Source organism: Mus musculus, chromosome 5, assembly GCF_000001635.26.
Source record: "Mus musculus strain C57BL/6J chromosome 5, GRCm38.p6 C57BL/6J".
NCBI classification, from domain to species: domain Eukaryota; kingdom Metazoa; phylum Chordata; class Mammalia; order Rodentia; family Muridae; genus Mus; species Mus musculus.
In genome coordinates this window covers 86,158,575-86,173,010 of record NC_000071.6, presented here as the reverse complement: position 1 = coordinate 86,173,010, position 14,436 = coordinate 86,158,575, and the positions used below count along the sequence as shown (strand labels likewise).

Genomic DNA, 14,436 nt, shown 5'->3' with positions numbered 1-14,436 from the left:
TCACAGCCGGAAGTGACGCGTTTTGGTTCCGCGTTTGCCCTCAGCGCTCAGCAGCCTTCACGTAGGCACTCCCCTCACCTGCAAGGAAGCGCGCCCCGTTGCCCCGCCCCAACCGGAAGTCAGGTGTCCCAGGGGCTGACTGGAAACCCTGTCCTGGGCGTACTTTTCCCCAGCTCCTCCCCCTGGTGACGTCGCCGCCCGCCCCTTGACCCTCGCGGCCCCGCCCCCTCGCCTGCCTCCCCGCCTCGCTGCAGTCAGTCTGTCGGAAGGCGATGGAGCGGTCCGAGCCGTTGGCTGTGCTTTCCTGTGAAGAGGCGTCCTGCTCCTCCTGGGGAGCCTGCGGGTGAGAGGCCTGGCCCGGGGCAGGCTGGGCGGGAAGGAGCGGAGGAACGCCGACGCGGGCTCCGTTCTCGCGTTCCGGCGGCTCGGAGCGCGCGGAGGCCACGGGGCCGCGCGGAGCCACAGGGAGCTAGCGAGGTGGCGAACGAGCGAGCGAGCCGGCGGGCGGTGGGTGTGGCGGCGTGGGCGCTGCCCTCGCTGCTCCAGCTCCGCTCCTCTGAGGAGACCGGCTCTTCCCGGGTCGGGTCCAGCATCCTTCCCTCAGGTCACTACTTCTGAGCGGCCAGTCATTCAGGAGAGGGTTGTGGCCCCTGTTGCTTGGCACACTTCCTTCAGCGCCACGGAGCACTATCCTCCTCCAGCCGTGCTCCTTAGGAAAACTGTTCTTGAGAGCTCAAGTCAGGATGAATCCGTTGCAGTGTGGACACCCCGAGAATCCTCTCTGTTTACTACGGGGGTGTTGGAGCGCGGGGCGGGGCCCAAGGTTCCTAGGATTATTTCCCGCTGAGGATCTTGGAGTTTTTCTTTCTCAGCCTGCAAAAATTCCGGGGTTGGGGTCCTGGTATACTCTCTCCAGTGTTTGCGTTAGTTCTCTTTTGGTCATCTTACAGTTAAGAAAGCCCCGCTTGTATCCTACCCAGTATATGACTATTACATACCAAATATAGAAGTGATGGATTTCTTACGTTACTAGCTTTACATTGCACATTGAGACATATACTTCAAGGACTGGATGGAAGTATTGTCTGCCCTGGCCAATGCTGCCAAAATCGACTTAAGAAATATTATTGAATACAAATATCTGCCCCTTAGTTGCTCTTACAGATGATTTGTTATTGTTGTTGTTGTTGTTGTTGTTGTTATTATTATTATTATTATTATTATATTGATTCTGAGGCTGGCTCCAAGTTTGCCAAAGATGGCTTCCTCCCTCCTCGTCTGAATTTCTGAGATTACAAGTATGTGCAATCAGGCGTGACTGTTTTTGAACATATTCTCGAAACAATCATTGAGACAGAGCTTTTTAAGTGTTGGCCATAGCCATTAAGCGGCTGAGCATAACCCCGTTCTCATTTTTAGTCAGAACTTTAATCCACCTAAGTCATTGTGTGTAACATAGAATAGCAAGTGCAATAAAGTGTGTAAAATAGAAACAAAATGATAGGATACTACAGGTTTATATATAGTTTTAGTATATGTTGTGTGAATATGCTGACTTTATTATATGAGGTGCTTACAGTGCAGTTAGTGTCTGGTTGCTCTAAAAATCTCAACAGCAAGCACTGCACATAGCAACAGTTAGTGAAATTAACTTCAACACATTTTAAAACTCTAAGGAAGATGATACCTAAGAAAACATACATTTTGTATGGAAGGACCTTGTCTAAGGGTTTCTATTCTTTTTTGGTTTTTCGAGACAGGGTTTCTCTGAATAGCCCTGGCTGTCCTGGAGCTCACTTTGTAGACCAGGCTGGCCTCCAACTCAGAAATCCGCCTGCCTCTGCCTCCCGAGTGCTGGGACTAAAGGCGTGCGCCACCACGCCCGGCTAAGGGTTTCTATTCTTGTACAAAACCATGACCAAGAAGCAAGTTGGGGAGGAAACGGTTTATTCAGCTTACGCTTCTCATATTGCTGTTGATCACCAAAGGAAGTCAGGACTGGAATTCAAGCAGGTCAGGAAGCAGGAGCTGATGCAGAGGCCATGGAGGGATGTTCCTTACTGGCCTGCTTCCCCTGGCTTGCTCAGCCTGCTCTCTTATAGAACCCAAGACTACCAGCCCAGGGATGGCACCACCCACTAGGGGCCCTCCCCCTTTGATCACCAACTGAGAAAATGACCCATAGCTGGATCTCATGGAGGCACTTCCCCAACTGAAGCTCCTTTCTCTGTGATAACTCTAGCCTGTGTCAAGTTGACACACAAAACCAGCCAGTACAGACCTTTAGTAACTTGGGAATCTTGTTTCATGCACAATTGAATTTCACATTATAGAGTATGAATAATTAAAACCCATATTTGCTGTTTAATAGTTTGGGTTTTTTTCCCCCCTAGTGCAAGTAAAAATTTACCTACCATGACAACAGAATCTTTGGAAATCGATGATGGATTATACAGGTAAGAACTTCAGAGACTAAAACCCACCTTTTATAATGGTTAGTATAGAATCTCATAGTCTTTTTTGATGGCTATACCTGTGAAGAATTTCATATGGATATCCTACAAGTTCTTTTAAATTAAAATTGAGATTTTTGTGGGATTTTCTCACGTTATATATAGTATGAAAGTTTTAGCATGTAATTTTACTCTCTAATAAGAAAGTAAATGTCTTGAGTTTAGAAAATAGGTTTTACTACTATTCTTGATAGTGTAGGGGTTTCTTCGGTTATGCAGTCAAGTTTAGAGGAAAATTATTTTAGTGAATTCTCAAGAAAATACAATATAGATAGTAGAGAAATTCATGACAGTTATAATTTGGATGAACTCTAATGAGTTTTTTTTTAAAGTGAGATATACCTTGAATAGGAAGAGTCTTCTATTCATTTATTTAAAGGTCCCTTATTGGTGGTACTTTTGAGGAAATATAGAAACTTAAGTAGGTAGAGCCTAGAGAGAGGAAGAAAAGATCACCTACGGTGAGCTTCGAAAGGTTAGCCCTGGCCATTAGTTCCTTAGTGTCTCTGCTGCTGGCTATGAGTCACTGTGGTACATTTTCCACCTGTATGAGACCAAGCAACCATAAATGAACTCTAAAACTGTGACCCAAATACATCTCTTTTTTTTTTCCTTTTTCTATCCAGTATTTTGTCTTAGAAATGAGAAAAATAATTAGTACATCATTTTACACTGAAAGTGATCCTAAAGCAATAGAATTTTCTTAATTGTGATTGTGGTTGTTAATTTGGTTTGTTTTAAAGTTAGTTAAGACTCTCCTCTGGATAGTATTGAGAGTACTGGAATCTGTGCTATTATATTAACTGTTTGTCTTAGTCAGGGTTTCTATTCCTGCACAAACATCATGACCAAGAAGCAAGTTGGGGAGGAAAGGGTTTATTCAGTTTACATTTCCATATTGCTGTTCATCACCAAGGAAGTCAGGACTGGAACTCAAGCAGGTCAGGAAGCAGGAGCTGATGCAGAAGCCATGGAGGGATGTGCCTTACTGGCTGGCTTCCCCTGGCTTGCTCAGCCTGCTCTCTTATAGAACCAAGATTACTGTCCCAGGAATGGTCCCACCCACAAGGGGCCTTTTCCCCTTGATCACTAATTGAGAAAATGCCTTACAGTTGGATCTCAGAGGCATTTCCTCAACTGAAGCTCCTTTTTCTGTGATAACTCCAGCTGTGTAAGTTGACACAAAACTAGCCAGTATACTGTTCAAAGTCGATTCACTGATACTCCTAACTTAATAAGTTTGAGAGTCTGAGAATTTAGTGACTCTTCGAGACTTCTGGAAGACTAAGATATATAGCGATGCTGAATCTGCTGCTCCTTGCATCTTAAGACCATATAACAAAGAAGAATGAACTCAGATTAAGTTCTCAGCTTCAGGTGTATATAACCAAATCTCTGCGGATTAGAGAAATGGTTCAGTGACTGAAGGTGCTTGTCACCAAGCCTGACAACCTGAGTTAGTCCCACATGATGGGAGGAAAACACCGACTCTGTAGACATTGCCCTTGGACTTTTCCATACAAACTTGTATACTACAGCAGTATTCAAACATACATACACTAAAATATTTTTAGCAACCAACTTCAGGGAAATTAGTATGCTAGAGTAGAGTTTCCATATATTGGACACCTATATTGGGAAGATCTGGAAGGTTTATCTACCAATACTTTAAGAAACACGTTTACGAGGGGAGCATGAACGTCTATGAAGAGCTCTGTCAGGTCTCTACATGCCAAATGGTACAGTGGGAAATGCTGTCATTTGACTGGGAACTGGGTTGCAATGAGACCTGGGGGTGGAAGGGTCAGGATCCTGCAGGCAGCGTCTGACAGGGCTATACTCAGAGCGGTGAAGATGAAGCTTAAGCTCTAGTCAGTTATCTGGATTGATGGAGAAGCCAGTACATGAAAAAAATGTATGTTCAAGAAAGGTGCAGTCAGTACTTAGAGCCAACAAGAGAGAGACTAACTATGTAGTTCCAGCTGGTAAGGGCAGGGCTGGGTAACAATCATACCATGTGCAGCAGATGCCGGACAAAGATCCAGTGTTTTAGGGTGGCTTTGACTCTGTCCTTCCCTTCTCTATCTCAAATAGGTGAAAATGCTCACTATGCTAATTTATCTTAGAAGTATGTAACATTGTTTTTTATTTTTCAGCTCACAGCTAAGAGTTTGCTTTTCATCACAGAATATGCTGTGGACTTAGACTTTTGATACTAGTGTGATATTAGAACTGTTAAGACTGGAGGATGAGTCATAATGTTATGGTTTGAATATGAAATATCGACACACACTGAATGAAATGCTAGTTTCCCAGCTGATGGTGCTACTTGGGGAGGTTTCCTTCTTCTACCATAGCTCCAGGGATAAAACTCAAATCATCAGGCTTGTGCTGAGCACTTTACCTTCTGAAACATCTCCAGCCCTACTTCTTAGTTTTTACTTCATTGAGTGTAATTATCATTAGTTTTAAACTTTTATTTAACTACATAAACTATATAATTATATAACCACTAGTAATATACTATAATTATCAGAGTTTCATAAAACTATACATTAGTATGCTTATTCTATTGGAAAATTTGTGCTCTTATTGTCTTATATTTAGTTGTATGCATGTTATAAATTCACACTGTATCATTACTGTGATTTAAACAGTTAACTTTAAATTCTCCAGTTATTTAAAACAGGAGAATGGATCTAATTCCTATAGTTTCACAATGGTCCAAAGTAGAGTCTCAGGTAACCAGGACTGGCCATAAATTTATAGCTTAGGATGAACATGACTTCTGGATCCTTCCGACCCCTTCCTCCCAGGAGCTGGAATTATACCAGGCCCAGTTTATGCAGTGCTGGGGATTGAACTCAGGGCATTGTGCTTGCCAGGCAGGCATATTCTACCAACTGAGCCGCATTCTGTGTTGTTCCTATTTGATGACTCTTTGAACTTTTTTTTTATATGAGTATACTGTGGCTGTCTTGAGACACACCAGAAGAGGGCATCAGATCCCATTACAGATGGTTGTGAGCCACCATGTGGTTGCTGGGAATTGAACTCAGGACCTCTGGAAGAGCAGTCAGTCTTTTAACCACTGAGCCATCTTTCTTTGAACTCTTTAGAATTCAGCTTAAATTAACCTCATTTTGAAAGTGTTTGTTCCTAACTATATACAAGTCATCTTCTGCATTGCATAGTTTCTGGTACTTTTGTGTATTACTTATAGAATTGTTTGATTATTTGTCTCATAGTGAGTGGCATATCATAGTCATTTTGCTGAATATTTTATTTTTTTTTTTTACTATGTGACCTTTTATAGTACCCCTATGAAGTTCTTCCTATTTTTTCTCTGCACAGTGAATACATTAAAAACCTAAAATATTTTTTTAAAAGTTAGATATTTTCATGTTATATATATGCAGTGTTTTTATCTGCATGTGTATGTGCACCACATGCATGGCTGAAGCCTACAGAGGTCAGAAGAAGGCATAGATCCTTCTGGATTTGGAGTTACAGATGGAACCAAATCCAGGTTGTCTGTTAGAGTAGCAAATGCTCTTAACCATTTAGGCATTTTGCCAACCTCCTGGAATATTGGTATTAGTAAATAGTATTGACATGTAATGAAGATTATTGACATACATCCAGAAAATGTTTAGACTATTCAGAGGGAATGAAATCATTTTGTATTAGGAGTTACAGAATTGGATGTGTTAAGAGAGAAGATGCTTATTGTAATATAATCTTCAGAGAGATTAGATGAGTTCTATATAGCTTCAAGAAAGTGCACTTAGGACTGCTGTGTTAAAATATGAGAACATAGTGTTCTTTTAGCAAAGGTAGAAATTTTTAGTAGCTAGGACTTTCTCAAAGTAAACAACTAGGTGATTTCTTTTTCCTGGTCCTTTTCACTGCTTTATGGCATACACACTTAGTAGTGTCATTGGTATAAAAGGTCAGAAAAAATGAAAATCACTGAGTATTTACATTAATCCAAATGAGTAAATCTCATAAACGTGGATGAGTAAGATTGTTCAGTGGTTAAGAACTCGTACTGATCTTGCAGAAAGCTGAAACTCAGTTCCTTCCTAGCACCCATAGCAGGCAGCTCATGAACCTCTTGTAACTCCAGTTCTGGGGTGTCTGATACCCTCTTCTGGCCCCTGTGGTCACCCTTACAGCCCCCACATGTACGTATAAATAAATCCTGTTAATGTGGAAGAGGGAAATCTCAAGAGGTCCCAACCTTAGACAAATAACTAAAGGCAACTAAGGACTGCTGAGAGTGGGGGAAAATAGTGTAGCCAAGAAAGTGTCCTCCAGTTGGCTTCCTAATAACAAGCAGTCAGTCCTGAGCATATATATACATGAGTGTATACACATTATATAGACTGAACAGATTTTATGTATTTAGGAGTATATATTCATATACATGTGTGTGCATGTCTCTGTTCTCTCACAAATTCATAAGCTCTGGCATCTTACACACAAAGTATAGGGAGTCAGGGAGAAGAGATTGGAAGGAGAAAATGATATTTAATTAAAGTAAAAACTTTAAAGTGAAAAACCATAACCTCAGAGGAGAATCTCCAATGTAATTTTATTCAAAGAAACAAGATACATATTCAAAATGAGCTAATTCACATAAAGATGAAAACAGGCCAGACACACTCTTAACAGACGTAATGGGAGAAAATGTATAGTTTTTACTTCTAAAGTCTTATGTACTGATTGAAGATGAACTTTTTGGTTTTAGGCTGGGGATACAGCCCAGTTGATAGATTGTTCTCCTTCTCTGAGGTCATTCCTTAGCACTCCAAGTAAATAAACTTACCTACTCGCTAAAAGTTCTGGTTTAATCTTTTTTTTTTTTTTTTTTAAAGAACAAGGAAGGAAATGATAAAGATTCAAATTTTCATCTAACTAGGCAACACTTTCCATCTAACTAGGCAACACTTCTAGGCTTTTAAATACTAAAATATGTAAATTATTTTAATATACATTAAATATGTCAGTGCTTTAATTTCAGAAGTAAATATAACCAAAGGTTACTAAAACTATTTCTTGCTTACACCAAACTCTTACTTCTGACTCTCGTAAGAATTTACTGGAATTGTATTATCTACATAATTGCTACTGACTTGTCATTGAGCTGACCTTCTTTAATTTCCAGTGCATATTTTTTTTAAAACCTTGACCTGATCCTGCTTGATCTTCAGATGTATAACGTAACAAGATCCAACTAAGTGTGCTTTACCAGGTCTTCAATGCAAAATAGTACTCAAGAATTGCATGACCGATTCTCTTAAAAAAAAAAATGAAATTTCCCCTCCAAAATCCTGTTTGTTATCAGAATTTTAAATCAAAGATAGCAGAATCCCAGGCCTTTGGTGACCCCCTGGAATGATGAAATGAGAGTAACAGGAGGGAGTGGAACACTGAGAGTCTACCTAACATAATTGTATAAAGAGGACAGCTCCTGCTCAACTCTGCTCTGTTAGAATGTGGATTGTGGTGACAAATGACATCATATTTAAAGTATGTTAGTTAATTAGCTAGCAATTCAGTTGGTTAGCTGTAAATGCCGTATAACTTAGCTAAAACAATTCTGGATAGAATCGAGTGTTGTAGCTGTTAGTTAATGAAACTTTAAGGCATAATTTATTTGATGAAATAATGATTTTGTTTTTCATTGTGCTTTACATATAGTCGCCAGAGATATGTTCTTGGTGACACAGCAATGCAGAAGATGGCCAAGTCCTGTGTCTTCTTAAGTGGTATGGGTGGTCTTGGAGTGGAAATTGGTAAGCAGTATTTTTTTTCCTATAATTTCTATGATACTTTTGCGTAAGATAAAAAATATTACTCTTATTTTCTTTAAAGGAAATTAGCTTCCAAATATTGGTCAAATTTTTTAACAAAATATTTTGTAGCAGAGGTATGATCTTCCACCAAAAACAAAGCCAATACTTATTTGGTAACCTTAATAACTATTACATAGCATACCTTTGTTCTGTGTTTTGTTTTTTTAGTCAGGGTCTTACCATATATCCCTAGCTGTCTGAAACTCAATATGTATACCATGCTGGCCTTGAATTCAGAAAAATATCCATCTCTCTTTGTCTCCTTGGGATTAAAGGCATGTGCCACTAGACCTGGCTAAATGATGATTCTTACTTTATTATGGTTTCATAGTGTGTTCATTAAAACACTGAAAAATGAATAGATATCTTTTAACGCTTTGATTATGCAAAATTGTATCAGTTCGTATTTTCTAACTTTCTTAAACAAGTAAAAAAAGTTACAGTTACTCAGAAGTGTGATGAAACTCCATGAATCTGTTTGGTATGAATTTACAAAGCTAAGTTATTCTTTTTTCTTTTTCCTTTACAGCAAAGAATCTTGTTCTTGCAGGGATTAAGGTGAGTGTCTACCCTCAGAATGAAAAGTTGTTTATTGTGAACTGTTTCGTTTTTTGCTGAATTTCAGTGATCGTGTACTTTGTCTTGTTTTCTATTTTACATACCTGAATCATTAATGCTGTTGTTCTTTTTCTTAATTTATTGAAAATTTAAACATAAAAAGAGTCACCTAACACATTTTTTATTTCCTATCACACAGCTTAGGTTACCAACTCGGCATACATGTACGTTTTATATATTTGCTTCCCCGTCCCTGCTCTCTGCAACTGCTAAATTCTTTTCATAAGAACTCAAGCTGTTTTATCATTCTTAAATATTTTTAGTATATATCTTTAATATAACCACAACTTAGTACCATTTCAACACCTTAAATGTATTAGTTTTTTTATTACTATAAAATCATTTACTTCAAAATTTAACAGCATCATTTGTTATACCTAGTTTGCATGCGCAAAGATTTTAGCCTGTTCTTTGGTTACTATCTTTCACAAGACTGCAAACAGTATTTATAGGATCTGTAGTCATTTTGAGTGTAGTTTGTCAAATAATTTGTTTGCAAAGCTCACATTTGGTTGTAGCCAGCCAGGTTGTGGGACTTCAGACCTTGTTTCTTACTGGCTATGGACCAGAGGTTACTCTCAGTTTCTAGCCTGTTTCCATAGAGCTGCTGATAGTTGGACAGCTGGCTTCATCAAGCACTAAACGAGAGAAAGACAACACTAGCCCATAATCAAGCGGAGAGGGTTATCCAAAAGCCTAACTTTCAGAAGTATGGGGTGTTAGTGCCGCTGTGGAACCTTGCTAGCATAAGCACAAAATGCCCAGTTGAGAGTTCAGCTTTGTTTTGTTGACAAATCTATTTTAAAGTTTATTTTGTTCTAATCAGGAGCCAAGGAGAATCTGTATATTGTATCTTTTTCTTTTAATCTGTAGGTTTTCCTTCCCTAATTTTTTTTCACCCTAACAAAATTTATTTAATGAAAAAAGTAGCTATTTTATGACATTTATAGTGGCATGTGTCTGATTCCAGCTTTTCGAAGGCAGGAAGGAGAAAGACTTACAGGTGGAAGACCTAGCCTAGTGTACCTAGCGAGTTCCAGGCCAGCCAGGGCTACATAGCAAGGTCTATCTCCAACAAAATAGAAAGAATGGGAAAAAAATGTTGCATGTACTGTGTCTTATATTTTCCTATAAACCGGTAGTCCTAGCCAGAGTCAAAATGAGATTTGATTCCTTTAGCAAGACTATTTCACAGGAAGTATACTATGTCCTACCAGGAGACAATAATAACCTATTTTCTCTTCTTCATTATTACTTTAGCCATTAACCATCAGAATCTTAATTCATTACTTCCTTAATTATAGTTGTCATTTCCCCTTTGTTCATTAATTGTAATAGTATTTTAGAAATATTTTTCTCTTTATTGATTACCTGATTTCACTATAAAGTTTATAGACTGCATGTACAAAAGCAGGATAAATTCTGAATTTTTACCACCCCCCCAAAAGTCATCCTGACCATCCCTCAGCTGTGACTATTGAACTTTGATTACATATGTACCATGGTAAACTTGTGCATTTAAATATACTGTGTTGTGTTTTTGTTCATTGTATAGTCTATTTTTAATATAAAAATTGGTTCATCTTTCCAGTGGAATCTTTACGTTTCTGAGGTTTTGTGGCATAACACCTGGAGTCTTTGTCATTTTAAGTCTTGTTGAGGGATAAAGATGAAACGTTAGTCATCAGGAAGCACTGAATTGTATTCAGATTTAATACGTTTCTAATTCCCTTGTAGGAATGGATTACTTTTTTACTTTCCTTTTTTGTACATATTCTTTTATTGTAAAATTCATGTTTTTAATGACAGTCCATTTGCCCTGTATTATATTTTACTTATATGACGTGGTTTCAGAATACAATTTAAATATTACTAATTACTGAAAATTATATCTTTTTTTTTTTTTTTACAAAGCAATATGAATCACATCTCATTTTTCCAATTTTTAAATTGAAATTAAATAACAAATATGGAAAAAACACTTGAAAATTCCTTGGACACATTTGAAATTTTCCTATTACACATTTCAATCAATAGATATTTTCTACATATCTATGTTCTTTTTAACTATTTTAATATGCATTTTAGAAAATCATTTGAGAAAGACAGAGCTCTTTTTCAGAAAATGTCTTGCTATACATCTACTAGCCCCAGCTCACCTCAAACTTGTGATGTTCCTGTTTCTTTTTTTTTTTTTTTCAGATATGGATTTTATTTTTTTTTCCATTTTTTATTAGGTATTTAACTCATTTACATTTCCAATGCTATACCAAAAGTCCCCCATATCCACCCACCCCCACTCCCCTGCCCACCCACTCCCCCTTTTTGGCCCTGGTGTTCCCCTGTACTGGGGCATATAAAGTTTGCAAGTCCAATGGGCCTCTCTTTCCTGTGATGGCCGACTAGGCCATCGAAAATTATATCTTTTATCCTTTTCTAAAATCCCTTACTTTTGACTGATAGCTTTATAAAAAAAATCATATTCAATAACTCCTCCAGTCAATCGTGCCAACTACATAAAAGCAGTTTGGATTATTTCAGATTGGATTCTAAGTATCATTTAGTGTCACTTTTTAAATTCAATATTATTACTTTTTATGTTTATTTCATTCAACTTTAAGCATTAAATAAAAAATATTTTCAGGTTAGTCTGGTTTCTATACTCTTTTTCCCTCCTAAGACCATCCACTTTTAAATTTTATTTACTCATTTGTATTTAAATATAAGCAAATATATGTATGCATAAATATTCCATTCAACTTTATGTATGTGTCTCTTCCTGTGCTTCTTAAAGTGCCTTGCTTTTTATTGTTTAACATCCTGTCCCTACGATTACTGCATAGTGATAATTATTTGTTTTATTTTTTTAATAGTCATTTGAAGATAAAGTTGTGCACATGTATCACGTTGGACAAATTTTCCCATGATGATGTACATTTTGTTTCTAGTGTTTTTAATAGAATTATACTTAATAACCTTTGCTGTAAGTGCTTTTGAATCTTTCTAAGAATGTCTTTTGGACAGATTCAAAAAAATAGGATTGCTCAGTTCAAGGGGAAATATATGTCTTATTGCCAGAGGTTATACTGAATTTTTTTCCATGGAGGCTGAGTACCTCATAGTACCATCATAATGCAACTTGTTGTCAAATCATTGGACTTTGCCAGTCTATCTAGTGGATGGAGAAGATATTGCATATTCAGCATTCATATTCAAGAGCAATAAAATATATATTATTCCAGCATATTCATTATAAATTCATCTTTTTCTATATGGTATGTGATGCGATAAAAGTTACATTTTTTTCTAGTTTTTCCATTACCTTTATCATATGGAGTTTGGAATTTTTAAATGTTTTTATATGTTTTTTCTGAATGTTTTCTTTATGTTGATTTTTATAACATGCTAATGTCATAAGTTTAGAGCTTCTCACTGTGTAGTTTCTCCTCTGAGTTCTTCAGCTGTTTACAACCCTGTCTTCTGAATAAAGATGTAATTGTATATCCTTTTCAATTCTTATGCCACTAAGTTCTCTTTATTACTCATGTATGCATAGTATTTCCAGCACACTGTACATAGCATTAGAGGTGGTATGCACCTTGCCTCTGTTCTGGACTTAACAGGTATTGTTCTTGTTTTTTTAAGGCCCTAACAATTCATGATACAAAAAAATGCCAAGCATGGGATCTAGGGACCAATTTCTTCCTGTGTGAAGATGATGTTGTTAATGAGAGAAACAGGTAAAGATCTTTTGATACATTGTCATGGGATTTTTTTTTAACTGTTATATTTAAAAATGTTTTATCTATAGAGAATACAGTTTAGATATAGCTGTTTACTTTGTCAAGGTAAATTCACACTGCCTTACATAAATATGTAGTGGCATTTATTTATCTCCTTTGTCAAGTTTGTGATACATTTATCCTGTTACCTAGAAATGAATTTTACATTGTTAAAGGAACTTAAAACATTATTTAGCAGGCCGGGCGTGGTGGTGCATGCCTTTAATTCCAGTACTTGGGAGGCAGAGGCAGGTGAATTTCTGAGTTTGAGGCCAGCCTGGTCTACAGAGTGAGTTCCAGGACAGCCAAGGCTATACAGAGAAACCCTGTCTCGGAAAACAACAACAAAGAAAACAACAAAAAACATTATTTAGCAAAGTAATGGGTTTCATTATGACATTTTGATACATATATACCATTATAGTTTGCTTTTATCCCCTTGCCCCTCACACTGACTTGTTTAGCCTCTTCTTTTTCTCTTCCTTCATTTAGATGTTCTCTTCCTTTATGACATACATGCATATGTGTTGTGTACACATATATACACACATATATATATATACACACATACCAGTGCTTTTTTTCTGTTGCCTTCCTTGCTTCGCCTATATACTCTTCATCCTCTCTGACAGTCTCTTTCTAGTCTCATGGGTAAAGGATATCTGTAGTATTGCTGTCATTAGGAGACTTTGAAAGCTTAGAGATTAGAAGCAAGCGGGTATATGTGAAGATTGTTAAGCGTGCTATAAAGAATGTAGTAGTGTGTCATAAGATGGTATTAATTTAGAAAACACAAATTTAAGTCTGTGCTTACCTACAGTATACTTAGTTTTCATTAAAATTTCATATGTTAGGTCCTTCTTATGTTCAGTGTCTAACATTGAGACCGAAAATAATAAATGGAAAATTATATTTTTCTAGGGCTGAAGCTGTACTTCATCGTATTGCAGAACTAAATCCATATGTTCAGGTCTCATCATCCTCTGCCCCTCTTGATGAAACCACAGACCTCTCTTTCTTAGAAAAATATCAGGTTAGTATTTTGTATTAGTTGTTATTGATACATTCCAAAGAAATTATATGATATAACTGATATAACCAAATACATTGAGGAGCAGAACAAAAGACATCAGGTTAAAGTAATACCTATTAAGTGCTCCATTTGAGAAAAAGTTCTAAGAACTCGTTGACGTAAGAAAGGTATTTAGCAGTAATATGCTGTTGAAACTCAATGGTTTTTAACAATATGCATTTACTTGTTCTGGTTATATCTTTTAAAAGTTAATATTTAGTTGATAAACTGTGGCTTAATAAGCGTTAGAGAGTTGAAAAATAAATATGAGTAAATTACAGCGTAGAACACAGAAATCAGGAAAAGTTTGAGTAAAAAATTAAAAGAAAATTTAGCTTATATGAAAAAGTTTACTTTATGACATTGCTGTTTCTAGAAATAGTAAAACTGAGTGTCACCCAGGAGAGATGCCTCTGTGCCTCTGTGGGTAAATTATTTGCTATCCAAGCAAAAGAACTGAGTTCAGATCTGCAACACCCATGCTGAGCCCCATCGCTTCCTAGACATCCACCCTAGCTAATTAATGAGTCTGAGACTGTCTCAAAGAGTATAGTAGAAAGTGATAGAGGAAAACTCCAGATGGTGCCTCT

The 14,436-nt window shown here is 37.3% G+C and overlaps 1 protein-coding gene across 1 annotated transcript in view; it reads left to right on the top strand.

Moving 5' to 3' along the window:
- Positions 1-267: 267 nt before the first annotated feature.
- Uba6 (ubiquitin-like modifier activating enzyme 6) overlaps positions 268-14,436 on the top strand; it is a 62,024-nt gene continuing 47,855 nt past the window's right edge. Inside the window, exons 1-6 of the mRNA NM_172712.2 lie at positions 268-343; positions 2,394-2,456; positions 8,220-8,314; positions 8,904-8,932; positions 12,638-12,732; positions 13,696-13,807. Coding sequence (NP_766300.1) covers positions 273-343; positions 2,394-2,456; positions 8,220-8,314; positions 8,904-8,932; positions 12,638-12,732; positions 13,696-13,807 — 465 coding nt within the window. The 5' untranslated portion in view covers positions 268-272. The remainder of the gene's footprint in view (positions 344-2,393; positions 2,457-8,219; positions 8,315-8,903; positions 8,933-12,637; positions 12,733-13,695; positions 13,808-14,436) is intronic.